General features: G+C 46.5%; 1 protein-coding gene and 1 long non-coding RNA gene across 5 annotated transcripts in view; one reads left to right on the top strand and one right to left on the bottom strand.

Annotated features, from left to right (window-relative positions):
* LOC143895260 (protein trachealess-like) overlaps positions 1-19,909 on the bottom strand; it is an 80,561-nt gene extending 60,652 nt beyond the window's left edge. For all 3 annotated transcript variants that reach the window (XM_077402282.1, XM_077402283.1, XM_077402284.1), the window contains exons 1-2: positions 19,018-19,909; positions 1,993-2,025 (exon numbers count right to left, since the gene is read on the bottom strand). In XM_077402282.1, the coding sequence (XP_077258408.1) occupies positions 1,993-2,025; positions 19,018-19,313 (329 nt within the window). In that variant the 5' untranslated portion in view covers positions 19,314-19,909. The remainder of the gene's footprint in view (positions 1-1,992; positions 2,026-19,017) is intronic.
* LOC143895264 (uncharacterized) overlaps positions 1-20,099 on the top strand; it is a 34,540-nt gene that overhangs the window by 13,169 nt on the left and 1,272 nt on the right. The gene's annotated exons all lie outside the window — the stretch shown is intronic.

Raw genomic sequence — 20,099 nt, 5'->3', positions numbered from 1 at the left:
GGGGACCGACAACAATGCCCGACAACGTAGTAACGACATCCAGTTAAATCGCGGTGGTCGCACAAAAAAATACGCGCGGCCCGCGATTCTTTAAAGGCTCGGTGAACTCCGCAACCGCGCGTGTATCCCCGCCGACGTTTACCATCGTCGTGAGGCGCGAGCGCGAATTTGAGCGAACGTCGAGCGAGCATTGAGAAACCGCCGGACGACACACGCGCGGCATGGCACGCCGCGCCGGCAAAACTCTCCGTTTCGCCCCTCGCGATTTCCATCGACGAGATCGTCCCTCGTGTCGCGCTGCGCGATACGATCGTTCTCGTCGTACTTATGAATTTATAATTAGAAATCTCGAGCGATCGCTCCTACAACAACGATTGTAGAACTAATCGTAAATCACGACCACAACTCCTTCGACCGCGGCGCGTGTACGACGAAAATTAAAAGAGAAAAGATCAGCAGGTAATCTCGCGTTGGCGATTATGAGTAATATAATTAACATTTCGCTCTCTTAACGGCGCTATTAGCAGGAACGAAAACAGGCGCATTACAGCTTAAAAGCCCGCGATGGACTCTTTGGAGGATGGGGCACCCGGTTTAAAATTGTAGGGAACCGACAAGGTAGATGTACCCACGATATAAATGCTGATCAATCAAGGCGAACGGAGCATTTAATCGATACTTCAATAATTATCAACCTGCTCCGGACGAGTTTCGCAGATAAATCCCTTGTGCATCTTTTTTATCATAGTGCTCCTTTTCTTATTGATCAATCGCCCCTGCTTAATAATCACTTTGAATATAATTTATGCCGTATAAAACGCGAAAACGATACACATTCTCAATCGTCGCGTGCTATTTGAGATAATTTTCACCGAGACTTTGCTATCGCTAATATTTACCGTCAAGATACGAAACTTTTCCGCGCGGTATCATATACTTAATGACGCATAATGTGTTGGAAACGCCTCATTAATTTTAGCGTGTTCAAATACCGCGACAAGAGATTTTTCACGCAGGACGACGCGGCAATGGGTGACAGCTCGAAGATTCGCGAGAGCGACAGAGAGGTAATACACGAGGCGTGACGGAAATAAACCGATAACGATCCGAACGATTAATCGCACTCCGTTGTTTGCAATTAGCGTGAAATCGCTCGCGGTTAATTACAGCGATACGAGTATCGCGCGTTTGGTCCGCGTCGCCATCGTTAATTATACGCGCCACGTGATTATGCATAATGGATCCGTTCGCGTTTTTTCAAATAAATCACACGGATCGCCGTAAACAACGTCGTAAAATTTACGTGTCGATCTTTTGCGTGTGTTCGTCCTTGCGATTTTATACTCCGCGTATCTTTTATACAAAATCTCGCGGGTGCGCTTTTGAAGAACAGCCAGCCGTCCCTCCTGACGAGCGAGACACGCAAGATTTGATACTCGATAGACGCGTAAATGTAGCAAACGGCGCGGCGCGCGGCGGCGAGACGCATCGTTCGGACGTGTTCGCCGCGTTTCCATACGTCCTGCGTATATACGCACGTATATACATACGGTGGTCCGTGAAACGGCTTCGTGCCGATTCTGCGTTCGTTCGTCACTCGAGAGAGTTGATTTATATCCGTGGGTAAGAACCTTCGCGCCAGACCTCGATGCCTCTAACTCGTTGCTTCTGCGTGCGCGCCGCAGCGCGCTCACTTTGAACAATGGAATTGCGTCGCGACGTCGATCTCTCTGTATCAATCACCTCGCCAACGAGATCTTTTATATCTCTTCGGCCGTGTCCATCGAGACCGCTCCTTTTCATAGCTCCGCTTTTGTATTATTAGCTAGATCGGTTTCCTCCTCGCTCTGACACGCGTTGCGGATGCCGCCCGTTCATCGACGAATATAACAATTGCGAGAGGATCGTAAGCCTTTACGATCGCTCGTAATTCGCGTACGATGAGTGTGAGCGAGAAAACGAGTCAATACGAGAATATAATGAATTTCTTACCTGTCTGTCCAGCAGAGCGCGTCATCTCGATACCTGGAAAGAATTTGAAAAAGTTAGTTTTAATTATTTTAATATATTTCAATTTAGAATATCAGTTGCTTCAGTTTATTTCGATTATGATAGATTTAATTTATCGAAACGGACAATTCTTCAAGCTTCAAGAGGGATCTTTTTATAATGAGGGTTTTAAAGGCAAACATCATTTCTGTGTATTGCGGCATCATTCTCTGAGCAACCCAGCCGAAGTCGATGCCTTGTATAGGTATTACTAATTCGTCGCGGTGCGCCCGATCGGCGCACTGCCCCTCTTACGTTCAACCCCAAAGTCCAAGTCCCGTGTCGCAGCTTACAGGAAAAAGCTTTTATATGAAAGCTCGGATAGGAATAAGATCGTCGTCGTAAATTGCGCGCGAACCTAATCTTGCGGTTGAATGGTGCCACATATACGTTCGTTTCGGGCCCCTTTTCCTATTCTTCCTCGTCAAATCATAAATCCGCCCTCTCCCTCCCGCTAAAAAAAACGAAATTTATCAACTTTATCCGTCAAAATGTACGACGACTCTAAGCAGACAAGTTGCAAAATTCTCCTCGCAGTCGAGCATACCCTATCTTGAAAGAGACCGGAAACTACATAGTATTTTAAATTCTCCAGCGTTACATTAAGACAAAACGTAGTTTACGTCGGAAAGTCACGAACCCCCGGGCGCGGCGGGTATCGACACCGCCGGGGGAGGGATGAAATTCGTGATTCGCCGGGACTGCGACGATACGCCACACGGATGAATCAGAAGAAACGCGAGAAAGTGGGGCCTGTCAGCGCGACATGATTTAAAGCCAAATATTACGACAGAACGCGCATTCCTGCGACGTCCCCGGTTAAGCGAGACGAGGGTGAGCGACACCGGGGGATGAGCCGTAAGTCGTGCAGATATGTTGGCCGCGGTTTATTACCGGGACGGCGGAATGGTCGGCGGGGTGGAGGAACATTGATTTAATGCGGGAGTAATTGGGCGGCCGGACGTCTCTATGAGCACGCCACCTTCCACCGCTAATGCGTTCCCGCCCTTCTAACCTTTTGGCTAACCACCGTGTGAGCGAGCGAGCGAACGAAAAGCCCGCTAGGTCTCTGGCCTTCCTCCCTTCTGCCACCCTCGCTCCTTCTTCCATCCGCGGGCGGGACGTGAGAAAGGCGAACGCTTTATTACTGCTTTTATTGCTCGGCGAGTTTTAGCCGCGTGTATCGCAGGTTGGATCGGCTTATGGCGCTTATTAAACTTTGATGTCACCAAATCGCTCTTTCACTCTCTCGTCCGCGTCCTGGCTCCTCCACGCCCAGTGTCTCCGTTGGCACGCGGACGTACGTGAAAGTGAATTATACCGCGGAGGAGCGGGCACCTTTTGAATGGAACGCAATAATTTTATTAGAATTCAAATTTTATTGCGGCAAATCCGTCAATGGGATCGATAAATCAAATACGCCCCCTCTGCGCTTATGGAAAGTAATAATAAATAGTTTTCTTACAGTCGTAAATTTTCTTTCAATGTGTATATAATCGTTGATGAACGAAATAATTAAATCGCTATAAATTTCTTGGCCATACGTTCACTTTTAATAACGTATCGTTGGAAAAAAGTGGGTTAGAAATTAGAACTGCATCATGTTATTTTCGAGCGTCGGCTCGACTTGTTACAATTAGTCATGTTGCTTAAGCACATATATAACAGTGGAATGTGTATACTTACAGCCACCTATAAGAGTAAGTTAACGGTCATTATAGGCAATCCCGTTTATCCTCGTCATCGCGTGCAGGAAATTAAAGGGTGCGTCTCGAGATTTGCGTGTAACGTAGCCAATGAAACGTTCCAGGTGTTGAGATTTTATTAACTCAAATACACTCGCGAGACGCCGCGCGCAGAATGCAAATGCGATGCCGATATATCGTAACGCGGCACAGCGGAATTGCCGATTCCGACTATTTTCTATTATATTTCTATACGCTGAGAGTGCGCTACACGAAACACGCATTTCAGTCGGACGGGAACATACGTCGGGGGGGACATTTTTTGCGCTACAAATCTTCCCCGTGCAATATTAGAGAAGGAATTCTCGCGGGTGTTTCCCGCATTTCGCGAAACAGGATGCGGGACGAACGAGTTCGAAAGACTTCTTCCGAAGCGACGGAGCGCCAGTCCTCCTCGCCCGCGCCATGTGTCGCTAAGGTCGTCGTGAAGAGGAGCGGGGAAGCTTCCCGAGCGCGTTCCGGCGCTCGCAACAAACGAACGAGGGACCGCAAACGTGCTCTACAAGTAGTCATAATACGTGGACCGGGGGCAGACTCGCACGTGGCGCGATCACGTCGAACGGCGCTCAGGCTCCCTCCGCCGCCCCTCCCCCTCTCCCCTTTCCCCCCCTGGTGTAAAGTTAAACTTTGGATACGCCGGCTGCGCGAAATGTCTATCCCGGGCAATGCGACGCTGTCTGATCGTGCGCGCACGCACGCTCGACAGCTTTCGGCGACGACTGGCCAAGAATGTTCTGATTTCGATGTACGAAATGATGCCGTGGGAGATGCGATACTGCAAATCTCATATATGGTTACCGAGTATTTTTCAACAATATTTTAATTTATTAATTTCATACCAATATTGTGTGTGTGTGTGTGTGTGTGTGTGTGTGTGTGTGTACCAGCGACAATTTTATTGTAGTAACGAAATGCATTTGCTATACGGATAGATTGTTTATTTTAACAGCAAATTAACACATTTTCTTGAATAAATTTACTCAACAAAATTTTTTCATTTTACCGGCAAAATAGATCTTATCGTAATATCAAACAAATAGTTATATTAAAATTTGTTTCATGCTCTCTCACATTAAATATACAGTAGCATGAAATAATTTCGCTTACTTTTCTCCGTAATACTTTTTGTACAAAATTTATCGTTCGTTATTTTATATAAATGATTTGCTTAATGCTCTGTTTAGAACGTTAAACTATAGTTTCGCTAAGTTTGAGAAATATTATATTTGCAGCGAGTCAGGTGAACACGGAATCGTCGATGAGCAGTACGATGTTACAACGGGTACCATTTTCGCGTTAGCACACGCGCAGGAGAATTAGAATATAGCGAAACTTTGTTACAGCTGACGGTGCTACTTTCGTTTCGCGGACGTCGTAACTCATACTCGATGAAACTTTAATTCGGATCGCGAGTGAAAAGCTTTCGAATTTGGCCAATCGTGAAATATTATATGAAATCGGTGCTGAAAATTCATTGCAGAATTATTAAAATTATATATATCTAATTCTTTCATCAATGCGAGAATTATGTGAAAATTATTACATGAAAATATAAAAATATTATGTTATAACAAAAAATATATAATACTTTTAATATAATAATATATCCATTTTCGTGTCAATAAAAATTCCTGATGTGGATCGCCGTTTCTATCATCTTCAATCTCACCGATGCGAAGATAATTTCTACCTGGATGGGACGTTATATAGAGTACAAAGCGGATTGGAAGTTTCGGTCGCAAAGAGTATACGCTTCATCGATGAACAAATCGAGTGATCCGAACGGTGGTTACGTATCCTCGGAGCTGTTGCTCCGAGAAAAAAAGTTTGAGTCCCTCGCGGGACAGCACCCCGGCGCGGCTCGGCGCGGAACGGAACGGAACGGAGCAACGCGGCGCGGCGCGGCGCGGCGCGGAGCGGAGCGGAGCGGAGCACGGAGTGCTGTCGGTCAGTGCACCGTCGTCGTCTCGACTCGTTTCGGTATACCTATATGCAGGCACGACCTACGTTCCAGCGGAACGCGGGAGAGCGGGAGCATAGCTGGCGCATTATCACATACGTTAAGTTTTTCTCCCTCTATTGGCCCAGAGCGGGGACACGAAAAACGACTGATTAATCGAACCAACACGGGGAACATTCTTGCTCCGGGATATAGAGAGAGAAGAAAAGAGAGAGAGAGAGAGAGGGAGAGTGAGAGAGAAAGAAGAGAACGGGAGAACCAGTAGTAAGCGACGGCAGCAGCCTGCTCCGTGCCCACCACACCCTGCATTCGCGCATCTGCGTCCGCGGGCGCGGACAAGACGAGAGACGACGAGGAGCGGAACGGGAGAAAAAGTCCCTGTCAGTACCATCGCGGGGAGTTCTACCCGATCTCTTTCGTCTCTTGGACGAAAACCGGAATGCGTTTCTTAGCGGCCGAGATATGTTCCGAACTTACAATTAACGCGCGGCGCAATAGCGTACGCAGGCTGTACGCCTGCAAAAAAAGCCGCGGTACCGGCTTGTAATGCGCGTGCGTTACGTTACGTTCGCGTGTGCAACGCCTAATTTGGGATATCCGCTTCTCTCTCTCCCTTTCTCTCGCGATCCTTTTTTCACCTTGCGACAGTTATGAAAGTATTTCCATCGAAACAATTTCGTTAATTTGATTTAGAGCCGCTTTTCTTCGTGTTTCTCTCTCTCTCTCTCTCTCTCTCTCTCGCGCGCGTGCGCGCGCGTAAGTCGACTACCCCTAGAGTGCTATATCGGGTTCCGCTGGTATTAGAAGAATGTCGCCAACGTTTACCGTATCTCGATGCGTATCGAATTAAAGAACATAAAATGATATGATATAATACTCTATACGCGTACTTAATGTTTTACGGCGTAACGCTAATGTTGTTCGTGCATGCCGTTTCGCGCATATCGCGCGATAAGAAAATGAGCGACTTTACATCATAACGCGATAAGATTTATATCTTGTTAACAACTCGCGCGAGTTTATTGTCGAGGAGGGTGTTCGGACAAAGGAGGAGGATAACGAAAGTTAAAGGGGTAAGCGTTACTTCAAAGGCTACGTTGACATAGAAAGAATCGGGTAATAAAGAAGGGGATACTACGTATGTAAGGTGGTACACGTTGCGTACCTCCTATTGCCTCGTGCCACTTCCCGCGCGGATTATTTCGACGATGTAACGAAAGCTAATTCGTTGTGGTGGTGCCGTAATGCGAAGCGTTATGTTGTCGCGTTGAGTCGTAAAATTCAACCTGTTAACTTCTGATCGATTCTCGGCCATGACCATATATTATAAGCTTCAATATTGAATTCCGAACGTCACGTGTAATAGTTTTCATTTGTTCCCACCGGTCGTGCTTTGCCGCATTTTTATTTTCTTCACTTTTGTTAAGGCTCGCGCCGGAACGGGGCGAAACATAAGTCGTCGAGTTTACTCGTGTGAGTCCTCTAGAAAACCCTTTCGACAAATCCCCCGCAGGACGGAGCGTTAAATCGCGCAACATAAATACAGAGCTAACGAAAAGTCCGGTGGCGAGATGTGGTCTGCCTGCGGACAACGCGAAGCTCGCGATTCAGGGGCACTGCGATGCAGACCGGCAATTGGCCAGAAAGAGGAAGAAAAGGAAGAAGAAAGCGCGCGGGACATATCGAAGTATTTCAACCGTAACGCCGGAGATATCGGCCAGAGGTGTCGCAGATTTTTAAATAAAAGCTCCGGGGTCGCGCGACTGGCAAAAAGGTGTTTGGAAAAACACGAGATTTCAATTAAAGAGACAAGCTTAGTAATGAGGCACTCCGGATTTATTGGCTCGAAAACCGTGGCGCCTAAATGTCTGCGTGTGTCCGCTCTCGTTCGACTAGCTTTGCAGCACGCGCGTACTAAGCGTATGCGTGCGTGCGTGCGTGCGTGCGTGCGTGCACGTGCGCGTGGCCGAGGCTTAGGGGGCCCCATTGGACCTACGATATGCCCGCAGAACCGCCTCATTTGCATCGGATCGAAATTCGTTACTCTTTCGCGAGATAATCGTACCGTCTCGTTTGCGAATCGCTGCCTGCCGATTCAGTTCCGATCGCATTCCGATCCGTTTTTGCCGCTGCCAACTTCTGCCAGATTCGAATGAATTTCAATCGGACTTGAATTAGATCGTTTTTCGCGAAGGCATTATACGTTGCCTCGTAACGTTTCGATTGAAAGAGAAATTCTGTATTTCTCGCGAAACGATGATGAAGTCAAATCTCAGGAGCTAGAATATAGAAGCGGTAAATATACATAATCTGGTATGACGTGCAATCAAGAGAAGAAAAGATCGCAATATCGGTACGTATAACATCTAACACCGTGGTGAAAAAGCGTGTAAGACGCTAGGCGTGTAAGACGTAAGGAAGCAACTGGCCGCGGCGCGCGATTAATCGGTCATGACGTTGCCTCGTGAATATAATTTGTGATATAGGTATTCTCTACCGTACGTAAAACAATTCGTACCACATAATCGAGCAAATTATACGCGTCGTCGTTACCGTCGTCTTTACGTTCCACACGTGGAGTTTCCCCATTTATTCCTTCACGGTGCATCGATTAACAAGCCTCTTATCTCGTTTAAGGATTTTCATGGCAAAAGTTATGGCTCGAGTATCGCTGTCAGTGGAAGAAGACGAAGGTATAGGACGAGAGGGGAAACGGCGCATCGTCGGCAAACGCGTCTTAAAGACACGATCCCGGAGTAATCGTCTTTCGAGCCCGGGCCCGATAAAAACGCCACGATACGAATCGGCGCGGCGCGGCGGTTCACCGGCGATTAGCTTCGGGCTACGAATCTCTCTCCCCCTCTCCCCTCTCTTTCTCTCTCTTTCTGTCTCGTCCCACATTATATCATGTAATTTTTATCGAATCTCAAATATGATCTCACAGTGCCCACATCGCGGAAATTATGCATAAAACTTATCATCATTTATCCCGCGAGCTTATCGATTGCATCCCGCGCGCGCAACGATGACCATTTCGCGAAAATCACTGGCTTCCACCACGCGGCTTTTCAGCCGCGCGCCCGGACGGCGGAGCACGAGCAAATTGAAACGCGATCTCGCCCAACTCCCAAGCATCGACGACGACGTCGTTATTATCTCGTTACGCTTATTACGGACTACACTTCTATTTTTAATTCGGCGGAGTTCGCCGAGCAGCAGACTCGGAAGCTTCACGTCGGATCGAAACGCGAATGGCTGATCGCTGATCGCGAGTCCATATCTGGCCAATTAATTGCCTCTTCCGTTGCATCGCGGAACGATATATATACTCCTTCGCGAATTACCGAATGTCGGCATCGAGCCCAAAGCGCAAACGGCTACCCGCTGGGCCGCGCAGCGCTCGTCCCGTTACGCTGCAGTGCTGCGCCGTATGGGAGTATTTCTTATATACAAGAACGAGTCCTCGTTCCTCGAAGGATTGGCGATTCGTCGATTAAATTGAAAACGCGACGAGGCTAATTGCGCTGCGTCTGTATTATTCATGGATCCGCCATCGGTGCTCGCATTTGGTGTTTTGCCAATCTGATGACTCGAGTATCCGACTCGATCGAGATTTTAGAAGAGGTGAACTGGTATAGATGGAATATAACGTGCGAGCTAAGGATGTAAATTAATCAAGTTGTCAGAACCATTAGGTACCAGGCTCAAATATCTTGTAACCGTCAGAGTTCGCCTTTGGTGGGTCTTGCCTTATTAAATATATATGTCAAACATATGTTGTTCTATCACAATATTAAATCGACTTTGCGTTTGCACCCATACAATTACACGTACGTACCGATGGTAATAGATGGTATGTCCCGGCGACGTGTAGTGCCGCCCACGTGGTCACTTGACCTCCCTACGCCTCCGTATCTCTCAGTTAACCTTATCAACTCGATTCAACTCGACCTAACCGGTGCCGACTCACAGTTTGCTAGTGCGTAACCGGCGTATAGGCGACATACGGGCGTGCGTCTGTCATTTTTTTCTTATTCTCCCATAATATCGTTAAATACGAATACATTATAGATGCCGCAATGGCCAATTGTTAATTCGATATTCAGCGGTTCCTTAGAACAAAGACTCGTGTCGCTGTTAATCAAACTTATACTAGACACGAGTTTAAATCTTTTTATATACATTGTAATTTTAGTATTGCAACTTATAACTTAGAGAAAGAAGAGAAACGATCTCGTTATAATTTACTTTCAGATTTTTTGTCATGCAACATGCAACAGCACGAAGATGTCGAGCGAATTTGTTCTCCAAAGAATTCGTTTAAAAGTTACAAGAACTGCATAGATATTTAGATATCATAGATATGCAAAACGCGCGGGGATCACCCGCGTGCGCCCTCGCGGGCGCGAAGAGACGCGAGTGTAGAGAGGTCGCGAGGGGTGCGTATCGATCTAATAGTAATGAGCTCGATGCCGGTCGGAAGATTTTGAAATATACATTATGCGGGGATTATGGTTATGCATGCGGGAAAGGCGCTGAGAGTATTTTTCTTTTGATATACCCTTCGCACCCGGAGCATCTTTGCGGAGCGACGGATGAGATTTGAATAAAAGTATCCGTGGCGTGCCGTGGCTTCGGCTCCGCTCCTCTCCTCGGCGCTCCGCTCCGCTCCGCGAGAGTCGCTCCGTTGGGGCTTGATTCGCTAGCTACTTTTTACAACTGCGCGGTCTCATTAAATATGTATAGATTCGCGCCCCGTGCGCGTTCCCCCAATTCTTCGTCCCCCACCCTACCCCCTGTCTCCGATGATATAACCGCATCAGCGATTACCAGAAACATATGTTTTAAAGATCACGAGCAACCGAAGACGTCGCGCCACTACGGTGCCGCCGTTACTTTACTAGTTACGCCTATATAAACGATTTATGTCCATTTTTACCAATGTAGATTAATTTGAATCTCGGTTTAATTTACTTTTTATCTTTTTCTAATTCTTAAAAAATTAGAGAAAGATAAAAGATAAGTTAAACTGAGATTAAAGTTAATCGATATTGGTAGAAATGGACATAATGGAATTAGAGTGATTGTACGCGCGAGATAAGACTAGTATTTGACACATATACACTTTCATGAAGATAGTTATACAAAACTGCTGAATTTTTTAAGTAAACACTTCACGCGCGCATAAATTATACGCCTGAATCAACGACGAAAGTGTTTCACCAGCTACGTGCAAACGTCGGGGACAATGACTCCTGATCTACGTACTCTAATCCTAGTCCATCCCCTCGGGTCTGCGTGACCCGGATTAAACTATAGGCTCGTATCGACATCAGTTTCTCAAGGAGCTACCGGTGTTCGAATACCAGTTAATCGCGGGAAGTGGTCTAGCGTAACCATTGATATCTTCACGTTGCCCGCGGCTAGCTGTAAACCTAACATTAGTCGCACACAGTCGGTTTTAACGTGTTATCCAGGTAGCGGCTCGTATCGGAACTGCAATTTCGCGTATAGCTCTCGCTTAGGTAAAGATACTATTAGGTAACTGATAAATCAACTCTGGTTTCACTATATGTATACGCTACTTACGGTGATAAAAAAAAAAGGAATACTGTGCTACCGTACAATTATGATAGCTGTCAACATTTTATCGAGGACAATTTATTAGAGACAGGTTTAATGTGTACGCGGGGCTGTAATCGCGAGTACATCTCTCTGTGTTAGCGATTCTTTATTAAGACGCAATATCGGGGCGCGGTGGTTTCGTTCCTTCGCGGAACAAATGACCCGCAAGTTATCACCCTGAGAGTTCGACCCTTCCATTTAAAAAATGTAAATTCGTTAATGCAAGTAATGGGGGCGTGAAAATTTGTTCGCTCTCTCCCTGCAGCTCTCTCTCTCTCTCTCTCTTTCTATCTCTTCCTCTCCCCTCCGATTCCGCGCGCCGCACCCTATTACCTGAGACTATTATCCAATACAAAAAATCAAATAAAGTATGCTAAGTTACGCTTCGAAGACTTTGGGGAGCTCGGAAACTGCCGAGGGGTCGTAGAAACATTTTTTTTACTCCGTTCCCCCACGTGACGTCAACACCCGCTCGCCGACTCTACTCGTGCCGCTCTTTCTTCGTCGCCTATTAACTTCCAACAGGCTGTAACAATGAGACGTCGCCGAAACTTTTCGCGCGATTTATAATAGATATGCCGTCGACGCGCTCGTGGAAGGAGATTCAACTTTGCAATTTGATCGCTTCGATTGCCGCGCGCGTATGCCTCTGACGAATCGATTTTTCATTTCGAGAGGGAGAGAGAGAGAGAGATATGTCACTTGACAATGTTCATATCCGCGGAGAAGGCATTAAACCTCATCGTTGAGGAGAAAAAGAGAACAAATTCTCGTTTCAGCATCCTGTTTACCAGCAAGAGCATTTCGCAAATTCGAAAGACAAATCACATTCTGCATTAGTACATTTCCGTGATTTAATGACCGTGCAACCGCGTTTAAAGCCCCGAGGTTCGTGATGTTGCAAATTGCATAAGATCGAGTGTGAGCTGAACGTATATACCGTTTGTGGCTCGTCCGACGAGCAGAACCGGCGCGCGGTATGGCGGTATGGCGGTATGGCGGCGGCGGTGGTGGCGGCGGCGGCGGCGGTATCAGTAGCCTGTTCTTATCCGCTGATCCGCATCTACATTATTAAACTTGATTGGAGGCCAGGCCAATTCCCGCGCGAAAACGACTTATTGCAGCGTGGCGTAGTGTGCCTCGACGTTAGACCGTTATAGGAAAGTGCTGTTTAACGATTCGAAAAAAGCTCGAGATAAAGCTCGATAATCGCGGAACGTCGCAGTTTCGGAACGATTACTATACTTTTTTTTTCCTTATAATTACCGCGCGCGAGATACAATTTCGTAAACGAAATTATTACATTGCCTCTCGACAAACAGCTTTCATCCAAAACTGTTGTTTGGGGCAGCTGGGTAATTAACGGCGCGTTAAGGGCTAATTGCGATGAACAATCATTATCATTTTCTAACAACTAATGTGCGCGAGAGAATCGCCTTTAGATATCTATCCCCCGGTATTAGTTGCATAAGATGTAATAAGTTTCACGTAACGCGGACGCAAAAAGAGTCCCGAGTCGACGCCTGGGAAACACAACACAAGAGAATCTGAAAAAGCGCCGTTTTACGCTTCAGGTAATATCATCGAATATAATGGAATGCGCGGCGGAATCGAGGGCTGTACGGTCAGTTTGCGGGCCGGGATAAAATCACGAGCGTTGCGCAAGAAAATCGAACAGTCCGATCTCTCCCGCGTGTTGTTCTAACGAACGAAAAAGTCGGAACAAATCGCCGTCTTATCGACGACGAACGGACCGTACGTAATAAATCGTCGAATGAAAATGCGCCGCTCGCGTATCGGCGCGGCGCGGCGCATTCGCGAGAAGATTCGGCGAGAAGAATCGGCGAGAAGAATATAGGACTCAATAGGAATTGATTTTTCGAGTAAGCCGTAATTGGCTTTCGTGCCGAACGCGGCCGCTCTGTGCCCCCTCCGTGTTAAATGAAGTTCTCATAAAGAACCCGCGCGTGCGAGTCTGTATCACCATACTAAATTCCGCGCCGCGCGCGGCCTTGATACCGCCAAGTGTATTGAAATAAAACGTATCAAAGTAGCGCGCAAGATGTCGGGGAGGAGGCCCTCTTTTCTCAATGGGCGTTTTTCAAACTAATTAAAGTGGATATTAAATCACTTCTGCGCGCCACACACGCACGTACACACCCTCAAAGATTCACTGATGTACGACCCATTAATTAACGTTTCCGATGCTATAGAATATCGCTTGACTTCATACCTCCTAAAAAGATTTCCGAGATACTTTTCTGATTGCTAATCGTTACACGAATTTACAAGAAGCACGAACATTGCTGGCGTAATGTACCTGAAAGTGCAACGTGGATATATAATTCGTTATACTTTCCGCATTTCGTTCGTCCCGACGAAATATTTGACGCGTATAGTATTATTATCAAAGAACACACATTAAATCTGTAAACGTTCTCATAACTAATAATCGTTCCAGAATTGCCGAGATAATAAAAGTTGATGAGGCGAAAGAAAAGAAAAGGAGGAAAAGAACCGTCTAACGTCGGGGGGGAATTCGCTAGCTAAAAAGATTGAAAAGGATCAAAAGAACAATGCTGTCCTCGTGTGCTTTTTACATTGCACGAACGGGTTGCGTATACGGGATCGACGCGCGACCCGATCATTACCACGGATGTATCATAAAATTTTTCTCGTGGAAATTATCGTCTACGCGCTCCTCTCCATCGATAACCAATCGATCGTGTGGCGCTGCTATACGCGTATAACGACTAACGACACGTACCCGCCAAAAGTCAAAATTGATTTTCAGGAATATTATTAAAGAGTCGTACGTTTTAGAGGACCGCGCGTGGAAGCCGCGCTCGCACGAGCGAGCGCACGGTTGACGTCGCGCACGAGACGACGACGACGACGACGACGACGACGGCGACGCGCGGTTATAGCGAGCGGGGAAGAAGCGAGGAAAGAGCAAGGAAGGAACGAGAGCCGCAGGCGAGTTGTATAATATGAACGCGCCGCGCCGGAGTTTCGGCAGGCTATAATCAATTCTGATTGCAGTCCAGCGGATCGCAGCGCGATCCACTGGCCGATAGCCGAGAAAAAAGTCAGCGCATCCAACTACCGGGCTGCACGGTGGTATAGAGCCGAAGAGGCAAGGGCGAAGAACGAAGGGACAGAGATAAAGTAAGAATAAGGAGAGGAGGAGAACGCGGAGATGTATGCGCGAAAGAGGGAAGAATAAAGGGGGACGACAGGGGGGGGAGGGACCCCGAGAGGGACAGGGAGAACGAGGGATCGGTGGGTGGTTGGAGGAGAAAAAATACAGATAGAAAAACGGGTTTCGATACGGCGGCTCTCGGGGGTGCGAATTAGTTTGCGTTGCAGTTCGCGGGAGCGTTCTCGTCTATGAGTCGGACGATGAGGATGCGAAACGAAATCGAGACGGTAAAAACACAAGTTATTTGTCGAACGCGTCCATGGCAGTGGGCTCCTGATTCCGAGAGGCAAACATTGGTGAGATATAAGGTCGACGGGCTTAAAACATCCTATCGACTATAGTTCTCTCGCGATTCGGCTTTCTCTGGTCTACATCAAGATTTGTCTGATACGCGACAGAGGCCTCGCGATGTAACGCGCTACATATAGAAACTGCAGATTATCTCGTGCGCATGGAGGATTTGCGAGAACAACGATATCGTGCTCGAATTAAGTGCTCTAGAGACTCGTATGCGTAAGGGCTCCGCGCGTAAGGGCAAAGACCTCGGCGGTAAACTATATGCACGCCTCTGGCCTCGGATTCAATCAGGATTAGAGGTAGCCTCGTCCCGTTGAAGCTTGAGATATTTTAACTTCCGTGGTACAGGGGCTTTTTCGGATGAAAGATGAAACAACGAGAGTATATATTGTAATCGGCATTACGCTCGTCGAGAGTCATTGCCCGACCTATCGAAAACACGCGTACTCGGAAGGACGGCGCCGTCCACTTCTCCATCAGCGGATTATAAATTCTGGAAAGATGCGCGCGCGATAAGATTGTTGCCGACGAAAGAGAGGGGAAAAAAGGCTGCTGCCGTCCATCGGTGGCGGATATGTAATGTACGAGTAACTCCAGCAACAACCTTGACTCGCCGCAAGCCATACTCGCGCGCTTCTTATAATCCCTTGTGTTCGCGCGCGTCCGGCCCCATTAGTAGTTGGCTGACCCATCATTCAATAACGCTCTCAATGTCTGTGCGACCGTGTCTCCGTGTCTTCGGACACACACGTGTGCGCGACACGGCGATAATTAGACCGAATTTCCGCACGGGAACAAAACGCGGAAAGCAAAAATTTTTCGCGTCGCGTAAATTCTTTCATTTATCTCGCACGCCGCGCTATATATTTTGTACAGATTGTTCATCTTCTCTCTCGATGTATTACGATTAAGTATATGTAACACAATCGATATTTTTTTATCGGGATCTTAACGAAACCCTTCGCCGTCCTCGCTTCTCTACGTGTCGCGCGAAATTTTAATACAAACTTATGTGCAGATAACCGCGCGCAGATAAACGTTAGGGTATCTGGGTAGTCTGCCGATCTTGAGACATTGTATATATACGTTCTGAATACACGAATTGATCCGAGTGTTATGTCTACGAGTGAATAATTATATAGTATCAGAATTATACACATCAGGTTGTGATATTAATATCATCATCCATAGGACATGTACCATATGCATACTTTGTAACAGTCTGCAACAATAGATTCTTTGTCACTGAGCATTTGATAATTTCTTCACAAATAACAACACCTTATTGGTTTTGTGTTATATTAATCTTTATAGTTGACGTCAACACAAGTATAGGTATACCCTGCACCCGGCGATCCGAAAACGGACAGACGACCTGTCTAATTAATGAGCAGCGTTGACTGAGAAGATACTCGTCTTCCTGCCAAAAAAAGGCTTGAAGCACAGTAGCACTTCTAAAGAATCAATGCAAATACCGCGGTCTTTTGTGGCAAACGATTCGGAACGGCCGCTAACGCTCGACTTGACAGGCAAACGCTCTTCTTATTCATATCGACGCGAATCGGTGTCAAATGCTCCACGAGTTTTCGTTAAATTATCATTTCTGTGGTGCGCGACAACCGTTTTACCGGCATTCCTCGAACGAACAGGCGCGAAGTGAAAAGATGGATTTCTATGGACAAACGCGCGAGCCATCGAGCGGAATATTCACCATAACGAAAAATTTTTACTCTGCACGCTTAAAAAATTCGTACGACCGTATTCTCTCGATACATATTCGTCCAAACTCCAAAAATAAAGATTGATCGATTGATTTTATTTGCGTATAACGCAAATCGTTCGCGAATATGGTCAACGAATCATGCTAGAGCAATCACCTATATTGATTGCACGGATGAGGATAGTAGAGAATTAAATAGCGGAGTTAAAATCATAGCGATCAAAACACACTGTACTTCTCGAGCGGCGTCGCATCGAGACGGCGATATGTCAGTGTCATTCGCGCTGTCACTGCGTTATATACCAGGTGTCCAGAAATAAAGATCCCGAGACCGAGAGAACAGAGGTTCCATTTACAAATGGTGAAACTGGGTAAATTGTAAAATATTTTAATCGTTTTCACATAGGTTTCGTATCTACATTAATATTTATCGTTATTTTTAAAAATGTCGTGTATCTCGAGGAAAGAAACGGTGCCGGCGCGATGAAATATTTTCTAAAATGACGAAAAAATCTTTCACGTCGCCTCCTTTTCTCGATGCGGAAAGTAATTTAATTCAGCTTGTGTTTTCTCCGTACGTCACAGATTTCGGGAACACCCTTTAGAGGTTTTCCTTGTTACGATGACGATGGCGTGATTATACGTTTTATAAATACAGAACGACAGACGTTCCTACTAGTTGCTCCGACATCGAAAGCACGACGGCAGGATAATTGATAGCGGAATGCTAATAACTCGTACGAGGCAGGCATTATAATAAGTTTTTTGCCGGGCGTGTGCCCCGCGTCTAGCGCATTCTCACTCCCCTCCGTGATGCACCGCGGATGTTCTTTCCGGTACTTATTAGCACGTAATTTGCTTAGTTTAATCTCGGCGCTGATACGTCTGGCTATCGCGCCAGACACCCTGCATTTGCAAAAACTTTTATTTGTTCTTTGCTAGTTAAAAATAGATAATTTCTAAGGATATCTTTACTTACCGATAAAGAATATAGCTGTATTTCTAATACGTATACACATATTTTTTACGTACGAGATTAATAATAATAATAAGTATTTTAATTTGTAATATTGTTAAGACTAAAGCAAACATGTCTGGTGCAAAATCACTTATCGTCGCCGATCGCTATCAATGTTCACGAGCCCGACTGATTTGACATCGTGTTAGATTTCTTACGTAGAGATAACCCGAAGAAAAATGTATGTTTATATAAATGTACAAGTGTGAAACGCAATCGAAAATGCAGACACGAATTCAGCCAGACGTGTGTATATATATATATATATATATATATATATATATATATATATATATATGTATATATAAATTGTATTAAAATTTTTTCATTTCGTAACTACTAATCTGCCCGAGAAAATACGAAACAAACATATACATATATATAATATATATATATATATATATATAATATACATACATATATATATATATATATATATATATATATATATATGTATATGTGTGTTTCGTATTTTCCTCGGGCAGATTAGTAGTTACGAAATGAAAAAATCTTAATACAATTTGCTGGGATATTAAGCACACGAAGAGTATAATTACAAGAACTGTTCTTATGCGTTGCTTTCCACCGAGCGATTATACATCGTGGCATACGGGCATGGAGTGTTAATAATTACGGTAGACGATGGAAAGCGTGTGTGTATTCGTATTAAGAAGGAACGATACCGCGCCGGTGTTTTGAAATAAAGGTTTCGATATCGTTCATCTCGTTTCGTTAAAATTATATTCACATTATGCATATATAATCTATCCTTTTTACATGTAGTTTCTAAAATATCTTTCCATAAGATTATTATTCGAGGCGATTAATTTAATTTTGCAAATTATAATCGGTAAACGTGAACTCGCGCGAACGTCAATCTGGCGCATAGATAAAAAAATATCTAGTACTTTTCCAAGTATTTGCTTGAAATGGGTAAATATGGGAGTACTTCCCCAACGAAGAAATATTGACTAGGCAAACAACTGAGGCTAAGACAAGCGACCTCTCCATTTGCCGGTGCATCTAGACTGGGCGACGGTAGATGCGACGGCCGGCGTCAGGCTTTACGGTAATATAGTTTATGTCGTTCTTTCTAATTTCTATGAAGGCTACTCTCAACTCTCTTTCTCTCTCTTCTGCGTAAAAGAAACGTTATATATCGTACGACTCAAAAAGATGAATTCTTTAATTACAAGTTACAAGTAATTCATAGATTCGAATGCACGTTCAGTGAAGGAGACGAATTCGATTCTATAAATTATTGAAGTATCCGACGAAATGTTCGTAAGAACATATCCCTTGGCACATATTCCATTTTATTAAATTCACTGAGATTTCTGGTGATAAAGAAATTAAGTATCTCGGGGCAAGAAAAAAAACGAGCACGCGTCTTGTACCAACCTGGTAGGGAAATAGGGGAATCCCTGATGGACGTGCAGATCCATGGGCATCGCGGGATGAGCGGGACCGTGATGCGCCGCGGCTGGCACGTACTCGCCACCCGCTGACATGGGGGGCTGCATCATCCCCGCGGCGGCGGCCGCGTGGTGACCCGCGAACATGGCCCCCCAATGGAAACCAGGTGCGCCCGGCATCGCCGACGGATGCTCTAATTCGAGGGCACGGTGACTTCCGCCGGCACCACCGACGATACCACCCCCGGCTGCGCCTCCGGCACTTCCGCCTCCGCGGTGCATCCGCCACCCTTCCACCACGAATGTCGATGGTATTTCCGTCGTCTCGGTCGGTCGTGCACTCTCTCTGGTATATTTCTTCTCTCTCTTTTTTTTTATTTTTTTTCCTTTCTCTCTCTCCCTCTCTCCCTCTCTCTTTCGCTTTTTTCGACAATTCACTTAAACGCTACTGCTCACTTGCACACTGTGCCACGTGTGTCACTCGCGCCCTTAAAACCCGCACTCGTGCCCGCGCCCGGTACTCGGGTCCGCGCCACGCCGGTACTCGGGCGCCGGTAGCCTTTTCCCGTCGACGGAGACCTGCCGAACGGGAGGGCCCTGACGATCCGCGAGTTCCTCGGGCACCGCACCATACGACCGGTATACTTTATTCGCGCGGCACGCGGTACACCGGTAAACGCCGTGGACGCATGGGCACCGTCCGCGTTCGCGGCGTGGCAGTTGTTGACTCCGAGAACGCGGCGCGACGGCGGAGATGCGGATGCTGCGGGGGAGACAGGTGTCCGCGCGCCGTAGTGTATCCTCTGGTGAAGCCGCTGCAGAGAGCCGGACGGACCCGAACAGTGGCGCAGCCTTTAGCTCGGCCATGAATGACGCGCCGTATTCCGAGTTTACCTCGCGGAGGCGGAGCCTCGGCCTACTCTCGCCCGCGTGATACCTCCCGCCTCCATTCCCTCTCCGATCCTCTTTTCTCCCCCCGATCTTCCTCCTGCCCGCGACTTCACCCCCTCGCGACCACGTGCGCGCGCGTCCGAACGCGAATATTCTCTCTCGTTTCCTCCCTGTGGA

The sequence above is a fragment of the Temnothorax americanus genome, unplaced genomic scaffold (assembly GCF_048541705.1).
Source record: "Temnothorax americanus isolate GAGA-0224 unplaced genomic scaffold, ASM4854170v1 Scaffold15, whole genome shotgun sequence".
Classification (NCBI taxonomy): Eukaryota; Metazoa; Arthropoda; class Insecta; order Hymenoptera; family Formicidae; genus Temnothorax; species Temnothorax americanus.
This window is presented reverse-complemented; position numbering and strand designations above follow the sequence as displayed.